General features: G+C 42.0%; 1 protein-coding gene across 1 annotated transcript in view; it reads right to left on the bottom strand.

Moving 5' to 3' along the window:
• Window positions 1-568: 568 nt before the first annotated feature.
• The window catches only part of LOC126564506 (ubiquitin carboxyl-terminal hydrolase 36-like), a 39655-nt gene continuing 30737 nt past the window's right edge, over window positions 569-9486 (bottom strand). Inside the window, exons 8-11 of the mRNA XM_050221574.1 lie at window positions 4745-4917; window positions 3201-3353; window positions 3043-3121; window positions 569-638 (exon numbers count right to left, since the gene is read on the bottom strand). Coding sequence (XP_050077531.1) covers window positions 569-638; window positions 3043-3121; window positions 3201-3353; window positions 4745-4917 — 475 coding nt within the window. The remainder of the gene's footprint in view (window positions 639-3042; window positions 3122-3200; window positions 3354-4744; window positions 4918-9486) is intronic.

Genomic DNA, 9486 nt, shown 5'->3' with positions numbered 1-9486 from the left:
AGGTAAAATATAAAGCAATTATGGTGGCACGCTTGTGCTCCATCACGAATAATTAATCCTCTGATTAATCCCACAATAAAATACTCTGGTGCGCTTGTAAACCATATCATAAGTTGTCACTGGAGTAAATTGGTCTGCTGCCAGAAGAGCTTCAGAAATAACAACAGCCTGAATGGTGTTGAAGTTTGCAGTTCCATCTGACCATGTAGAAAGGCGTAACTGCAACTGGTGTAGCAAACTTTGGGTTTATCTACTGAAAAAGGTTTTTTTGGAGAAGCGATCTTTGGCTTGCTGAAATAGGCTACTTAAGATAATTTCTTTAATTGGGAATAATCCTTTATCGATTGGTCATCATAACTTTCTTTAATATATTACTATCCGAATAGTATTACCATTTAACGTGTTCTTAATATTTTTATAGCACTTACACGCACACTCCTGATGAAATGAATATTTGTCCAGAATAAATCAAAAATATATATTTCTATAACATTCTTCTTCTTGACAAAAGTTAACCAAAGCTACAAATCGCTTTTCAAGCTTTTAGGTTCTAGAACTACATAGATTGCTATACACGTTCATAAAATAAAACATATGCATTTGATGTGACCAAATTTCGTTCACTTGTTTCGGTAACGCTGAAAAGAAAGAAAAAAACAATGGTTTGTGAAAAAAGGCTACTAAAAACATTCATTTTGTTAATTCTACCCTTTCGCACCAAATGTAGTTGTGAGTTTGATCAAAATGTAATGTCAACTGATGTGGTCTGGGCAGCCGAATATGCCCGGGATAAGTTAAAGTAAGCTAGGTGTATGTATTAAGAAGGTGATTTTTTATCGATTTGACAAAAGAGGTTATAATACACAGGTGGAGAACCTCTAGCTCTTTCCAATGTGCCACTTTTAAATACCCATTTGAAGCTTCGAAGTACGGTTTCCACGCGTACCTTTACACCAATACGAAAGTAGGTCTTTATACAAACAAACCATCATGTGACCGTACCTCCAACTTTCTACTTTTTTTTTAGAGCACCGTAGTCAAATCGTTAGGGATAAGCTCACCTGTATACTTATTATACCCTCTTTGGCAGGGGACCATTTAGCTCAACATCTGTCAGTATTTGTTTATGTTATGCGGCTAGCAAAGTAAACAAACAGCAGCTCAATGTTCTTCTGGGGTCGATCGTTTGTCAGTGTATTGTGTTGAGCGAAAATGTGCATAGCACAATCGAACCCATTTCTGACAAACTTTCATTCAATATGGTCAAGACGCCAAAGCACGACAAGGCCGTTTTGCTGAAAAAGCATAATAGTATTCCATAATAATCTATTTTAAGACCCTTCTCCAATTTCTCATCGTTTTTGTATCATATCTATTAGTAACATTCGAAAATTTACATCTTGCTGTCGCTCCTAACACCATACTAATCCCTTTCGTACTTTTTGCGATAAAAAAGTAAAATACACTCGACGAAGAGGGTAAAAAAATCGTGTGTTAATCTATGGCCCGTATTTCATTTTAGCGAAACTCTAATGACATCATTTCATTAGACGTTTTACAAAACTTTACGCCAATAAAAGAAAAAAGAGATGGGATAAGTACCACTTGGTTTTACATAGTAGGAAGTCCGTATACAAATAATTTAAAATTGATTAACAATTCTCACCGACAATTCATGTGATCTGGCCGACTCGGAACACAAAACCTCCAAAGATCCCAACATTCAGCACCTAGACTCCATAACTGCGTCCCCAACAATCGTTTTCAGTTGGGATAAAGGTCAATCTAGAATCAACGGAAACGAGAAAGTTGATCGTCTGCCCGACTTCGTCCAACAGAAGTACACAACACCCTGTTCCTCCGAGATGCCATCCGTTTTACCAACACTATCTACCAACACTGAAAATACGATCACCTGGCACAACCTAGACTTCAAGGCAAGTCACTTCCGCAATGGTTTTCTCATTTGCACATCATTATTTTTTTTAGAAAAAAGCATTTTCAATTTATTTTACATCACCGTGTAGAATGGAATTAGAAGAAGCCCACTGCACACTTTTGATGACATTTTACAATTCTAGGAAGCTGATGTTTTTATCGAAAAGTAGAGAGAACGGCCAAATTCGAAATGTCCGATTTTGAATACCCAGCACTGTATTAATCGGGAGCCTTTCTCGAAACGATAAACCATGTTAACCCGTTAGGAGGGACGGGTAAATGCGGCCGCATCGGCAACCAATAGCAATAGCAAAGCAGAAGCGATCGTTGGCGGATGTTCGATATTGCTCGAGAAATAGAACCTTAGAAAATAAGTACACAACGTAGGTTTTTGGATTTTGCTTAAAACAGTTGTATCAAATTGTTACTTGATATTAAACAAAAATGAATATCAGTTTTGAATTCGGATAACTGATCCGTTTTTATGTATGTGTCGTGAATGCAATGTCAACTGTGATCATCACCAACCGGACATATCGCGCGCCACGTTTTTATACTGTATTTGCGGTGTGTGACCCAATCTATGTTAATTTACTTCCGTCCGCGTTGATATTTATGTATTGTGTAATTGTTTTTTTTTTTTGCTGTGTACCGCTTCAAGAGAGCCTCACGCGGTCCGTTAACTTCAATTAAACAATTTTACAAATTAACAAAAAAGACTTGGCATCATTGGTGAATTATCTTTGACGATCCAAAACATCGTTATTAGGTCAACACAAGTCATATTGGCTTTGAAAAAACTATCCCCGCACAAATCCGACACTCTCAAGCACATTCAGGATGTGATGACTTCGGGTGAAATGATACAGGCCCTTGTTAAAAATAGGACTAAATGTTTAGATGACGGAATGGAACGGATGACGGATCAGCTAAAATATCAGCTATAAAAAAAGTCTACAAACCAGTGTAAACAGAAACTATCCTGTACATTAGTTTAAGAAACACGGCCACGCCGTTCCTTAAAAAATAAAAAACCTTGTTTTTTATTGTGTTTAGGAGTCTATGTCATGTTAAACTAGTTTTAGTCGAGAGAGAAACACTTACTAATTATCATTGAACTCATTCCACTCTTGAGTTACTGGATGTTTGCATACAGCTACATAATGACCACCAGCAGTAGATCCTGAAAGCATAGATATATATATATCAAAATGTATAACAAATATTTAGATGGAGTATTAAAAACTGAAGTTCACAGTTACCTATATGATTCGATATTCCATATAATGAGTAATATACCGGCCCAGCAATATCTTCTGATGCATACGGTTGTAAATTAAGCTCCCGTTTTTTCGTTGGAAATTCAACTGTATTTGTCAATTTGCTAAAGCGAGTCTCGGAAAATCGCTTTAAATCTGTACGAATTTGCATTTGAGTAAGTCATTCACAGCTGAGCAAAGCTTGAGGTAACAGGTTGGCTGATAAGTCCCCGGTCTGACACATAGATGGCCGCTAGTATTAAATGCATATTATTTCTATATAGCACCAACCTTCAAATGATTCGTGTCAAAATTTGACGTCTGTCAATTAGTTTGTGAGACAGAGCGGCTTTTGTCAAGCAACTTTTGTTATCGTGAAAAAAATGGAAAAAAAGGAATTTCGTGTTTTGATAAAATACTGTTTTCTGAAGGGAAACAATACAGTGGAAGCAAAAACTTGGCTTGATAATAAGTTTCCGGACTCTGCCCCAGGGAAATCAACAATAATTGATTGGTATGCAAAATTCAAGCGTGGTGAAATGAGCACGGAGGACGGTGTACGCAGTGGACGCCCGAAAGAGGTGGTTACCGACGAAAACATAAAAAAAATCCACAAAATGATTTTGAATGACCGTAAAATGAAGTTGATCGAGATAGCAGAGGCCTTAAAGATATCAAAGGAACGTGTTGGTCATATCATTCATCAATATTTGGATATGCGGAAGCTCTGTGCAAAATGGGTGCCGCGCGAGCTCACATTTGACCAAAAACACCAACGTGTTGATGATTCTGAGCGGTGTTTGCAGCTGTTAACTCGTAATACACCCGAGTTTTTGCGTCGATATGTGACAATGGATGAAACATGGCTCCATCACTACACTCCTGAGTCCAATCGACAGTCGGCTCAGTGGACAGCGACCGGTGAACCGGCTCCGAAGCGTGGAAAGACTCAAAAGTCCGCTGGCAAAGTAATGGCTTCTGTTTTTTGGGATGCGCATGGAATAATTTTTATCGATTATCTTGAGAAGGGAAAAACCATCAACAGTGACTATTATATGGCGTTAATGGAGCGTTTGAAGGTCGAAATCGCGGCAAAACGGCCCCATATGAAGAAGAAAAAAGTGTTGTTCCACCAAGACAACGCACCGTGCCACAAGTCATTGAGAGCGATGGCAAAAATTCATGAATTGGGCTTCGAATTGCTTCCCCAGCCACCGTATTCTCCAGATCTGGCCCCCAGCGACTTTTTCTTGTTCTCAGACCTCAAAAGAATGCTCGCAGGGAAAAAATTGGCTGCAATGAAGAGGTGGTCGCCGAAACTGAGGCCTATTTTGAGACAAAACCGAAGGAGTACTACCAAAATGGTATCAAAAAATTAGAAGGTCGTTATAATAGTTGTATCGCTCTTGAAGGGAACTATGTTGAATAATAAAAACGAATTTTGACAAAAAAATGTGTTTTTCTTTGTTAGACCGGGAACTTATCAGCCAACCTGTTAGCGCACAAATTAAAAACATAAACAACAATATTTTCATTGAAAAGGATACGTATCACCAGATACCGTGGAAACCGTTCAATTGTTAAGCTTTTGGTGCATTTACGTCGAGTTTCGCATTTGGAACATGTAGGTTGATCGATACCGTCGAGAATCTCCTCTTTTATAAACATTTCGAGACAATTTTCCAGTTTGCATCTAGAATTCGATGTTGGCAAGGGTAGGCTGTGGAAGACAAGCGAAAGAAAGAAAAACGATTTATACTTTGTTTATATTCTAAATCTGTAAATAAAGAAAGTTGATCCCGTCTCCAACCGCCGAGCGATTAAGACGTCTTTTAACACGTTCAATACCATGTCACCCAAATTTGGGTGACACTCTCACCATTAGAGAGCCTCTCTCATATGAACATTTGCTCTCTTTTACATGCCATTAGCAACCTCTATTGTGCGAATGAGATGCAATGCTACGTTTATTTTTCACGAGAAAGAATCGTCAGAATAATCCTTGGTACCGAATGTGTTAAAGCGCTCCTAGGTGACGAAATAGGCGAGATTGCGATAACAGCAAAGCCGTTGACCCAGAAGTCACGCATCGTATGTGAGAGAGTGAAACACGTGCAAAGCGAACCGTGTGTTTGGTGTCCAGTTGTGCTCTCCGTGCGTAGTTGGCTCCGTGCAGTGTTGTGTGTGTAGGTGAGCGAGCGGTACCGCGTATAAGTACTCTCGCTACTTGCGCGGTGTACTACTTCTCTCACTAAGTGCCGTCCGGTAAGTTATCTTTACGTATCGGGTCATCCCTCTCCCTCTCGTTTGTTCTGTGTTGATTCGTTAGCACCGGCTCTACCACGGAGGTAGAGCCGAACGATGGATCAGAAACGTGATTCATTAAGGTGAATTGCAAAAGTTCTGATCCAGGACTAACGGCCAAGAAGAGAACGGTTTTGTCTCACGGGGCCTCGTCGGCGTCTCACGCAGTGGAGCCGAAACCGAAAAGTAGGGCGTATCATGCATCTTATAAAGGGGTGCATGATGATTTCTTCATGCCCAGCAATAAACCCCTGGATGTAAGATCGATCACAGCATCGATCTATAAAACATATCCTGGATATAAGGGTCCTGGATGTTCTTCGGCTGCGTCCGAACTAGTTGCGGGTCTCCGCAAAAGACCGGGCACAGGCCAATATGATAGCGGCCGACCCGTCCTTTACGGAGGATTACCGGGTATATATTCCCGGTGGATTGGTGGAAATCATGGGTGTTGTAGATGATTTCGAATACCCCCTAGAGGACATCCTAAAATACGAAGAGGGGGGATTTTTGCACCAAACCAACTCCTCGTGCCAAGGTCCTTGAAGTTAAAAAGTTTTACGCTTCAAGCATGGTTGACGGAAAGAAGGTGTATCGCGAGACATCCTCGCTCCGAATCACCTTCGAGGGTACAGTCCTGTCAGATTCCCTTCTTTTTGAGGGACTTCGTGTACCAATCCGTCGACCATTTATAACTAAAATCGCGAATTGCATTAACTGCAGTCAGATTGGGCATTCCGCTCCTTATTGTACGAATGCAACAAAATGCAGTAAGTGCAAAGGAGCGCACTCCACATTAGAGTGCAAGTCCGCAGCCGAAAAGTGTCTGCATTGCAATCAGCAATGGCACGAGGTGAACTCCTGTCCTGTCTGCCGTAGAAGACAGGCAGAGCACAAGCGGGCCACAATAAAAAGTGTCAGGGGATCGTATGCCGATGTTCTGAAGACGGCCCCAAGCGTGAATCCGTTCGACACGATCTCAACAGTAGCGGAAAACGAATCGTTGTCCAATCTGGCTCCACTCACGGGAGTAAAACTATCGATCTTTCCAATGTTGCCAACAAAAAAGACCCTCAAAAAGAAACAATCTTTGCCGAAAAAGGCACCACGGCGTCACGTGCAAACAACGCCACTCCCCCCGCGGGAAAAAACCCCACGTGATTGTCGTAGTACTCGCTCACAATCCCGCGAAAAACCGAGTCCCAAAAACCTGGCGTTTCCAAGTGAACCCAGATCCTTCTCCCAGATCCCTAGCCTAACAGAGATTCTCCAATCTCTGATCGAGTCCCTCCACCTCCACTTGCGCAACCACTTGCGGGTATGATCCCTTTGGCTATTCCTTTCCTTAGAGGAATGGTCACACAATGGATGCAACAATGGCCTTGTCTTAGCATGATGGTCCGTATGGACGAATAATTTATCCAATGGCTACCATACTACAATGGAACTGCAGAAGTTTTATTGGAAAAATAGATCTACTCAAAATTTTATTAGGGCATCATTATTGCAATGTGTTTGCCCTAAGCAAAACTCGACTCTCACCAGAAAAACAAATAACCTTTCCGGGATATAATATCATACGTCAAGATCGTTTTGACCCAACTAGTAATAGGCGTGGTGGGGGAGTATTAATTGGTATTCGGAGTAGTCACAGCTTCAGCAGAGCACCCCTCCCTACACCTGAGTGCAAGGAATATGTCGCGATCCAGGCAAAGCTAGGAAATCTTGACGTTTCTATTGTGTCTATTTATGTATATCCCACCGGGAGCCAACATTGACCCTGAGAAGATCAAAAAGGATCTTGAAACGCTAGCTACGGTTCTACCCAAGCCGTTTTTTATCCTAGGCAATTTTAACGCTCATGGACAAGATTGGGGATGCTTGCACGATGATAACCGTGCACCAATCATTAGGGATTTCTGCGACACATTTAGGTTGACTATTCTAAACTCTGGTGAAGCAACTAGGGTGTCATCACCTATGGCACGGATTAGCGCAATAGACCTATCTCTATGTACGTCATCTTTAGGGTTGGATTCAACATGAAAGGTTATCCAAGACCCGCTTGGCAGTGACTATCTGCCAATCAAGATCTCTATTATCAATGGGATTCGTTCAGCCGATCCAGTTCCCGTCGAATGTGACTTGACGAGGAACATCGACTGGACGAAATACGGCGATCTAATGTCTGCTTGGCTACGCCGAGTTGAACCCATTTTCTCTCCAAACGAGGAGGACAAAAATCTCGTTTTAGAAATAAACGAGTACGCCCTTGGTGCTCAAACAAGGCCGCCCCCACAGGCAAGGAATTTTTTAAGACCCCCTATTCCTTGGTGGGATGCGGATTGTCAAGCGGCATTCGCAGCGAAGAGGAAGGCTTTTGCCCAGTATAAAGCCACTGCCTCCTCAGATCTATATGATCAATATAGAGGACTGGAGCGCAAGTGCAAAAACTTGCTTAAGGCAAAAAAGAGAAGCTACTGGAGGAGGTATGTAAATAACCTCTGTCCTTCCACTCCGCTCAGTTCGCTACAGAGCATGGCGAGAAGGATGCGAAATAGCAGAGCGTCCAACGAGAGCGAAAGAGTTTCCGGGGCATGGCTAGAGCCATTTGCTCAGAAAATCGGCCCAGACTTCGCTCAAGCACCTCCTTTTACACAAAGTGCTCCTGGTAGTGATTCATCAATAGAGAGTTTTCGCTTGCACTGTACTCCAACAACAATTCCTCGCCAGGAATGGATCGTATCAGGAACAAGTTGCTCCATTACCTTCCAGATCTGGCGAAGAAACGGTTATTGAGGCTTTTCAACATCATGTTGGAGCTTAATACCGTCCAGTTGGAATGGACGGAGGTGAAGGTAATCGCCCTGTTGAAACCTGGCAAACCCGCATCTGAGTTTGACTCGTTTCGACCGATTTCGATGTCAAGTACCCAATTTGGATTTCGCAAAGGCAAGGGTACCAACGACTGCTTGGCGCTTCTTGTATCCGAAATAGAGCTGACGCATTCCCGAAAGGAAATGATGGCCTCTCTATTTCTTGACTTCAAGGGGGCTTTTGATTCAGTGCTTTGATTCAGTACATGTGCTGTGTCAAAAGTTAGAAGCTGCGGGCTCAAGCCCGAAATTAAATAACATCGTTTTTAACGTCCTTTCGGAAAAGGCGATAAATTTCGATAACGGACATCTGAAATTCGAAGGGCCAGTTTCTATGGACTACCACAAGGGTCCTGCCTGAGTCCCTTGCTGTACAACTTTTATGTCAACGATATTGATACATGCCTAGAACCCGGATGTAGCTTACGGCAATTGGCGGACGACGGTGTTGTATCAGTCGCCAGCAACAACATCGCAGATCTTCAAAGACTTTTGCAAACCACACTGGACAACCTTGAAGTGTGGGCCAGAAACCTAGGTATCAAGTTTTCTCCCGAGAAAACAGAAATGCTCATTTTCTCGTTTTTCTACGACACAGAGAATAAAAGACGCAATAACTTGATAAACCCCCACTTTGATATACATATGTATAACAAAAAGATATCCATTGCCAGATCTTTTCGATACCTAGGCGTTTGGTTCGATAGCAAGAATGTCTGGAGGGCACATATTGACTATCTCATTAAAAAATGCACCAGAAGAATCAACTTTCTCAGAACAATTACAGGATTCTGGTGGGGTGCATACCCATCAGATATCCTTAAGCTATATAAGACAACGATAGTGTCCGTCTTGGAATATGGATGCATAAGCTTCCATTGGGCATCCAAGTCGCATCTGATCCGCCTTGAACGTATCCAGTACCGTTGTCTTAGAATTGCATTGGGTTGTATGAAATCAACCCACACGATGTCGCTCGAAGTGATGTGTGGAGTGATGCCGCTTCCGCTCCGTTTTGAGCTACTCTCGCTTCGCCTTCTTCGCTACGCTCTACAGTATCAAACCCATTGATAATCGAGAACTTTTGAACACTGAATGAGATAGGCTCT

This window comes from Anopheles maculipalpis, chromosome X (assembly GCF_943734695.1).
Source record: "Anopheles maculipalpis chromosome X, idAnoMacuDA_375_x, whole genome shotgun sequence".
Lineage (NCBI taxonomy): Eukaryota > Metazoa > Arthropoda > Insecta > Diptera > Culicidae > Anopheles > Anopheles maculipalpis.
The sequence above is the reverse complement of the archived record's forward strand: the minus strand, read 5'-3'. Positions and strand labels throughout refer to the sequence as shown.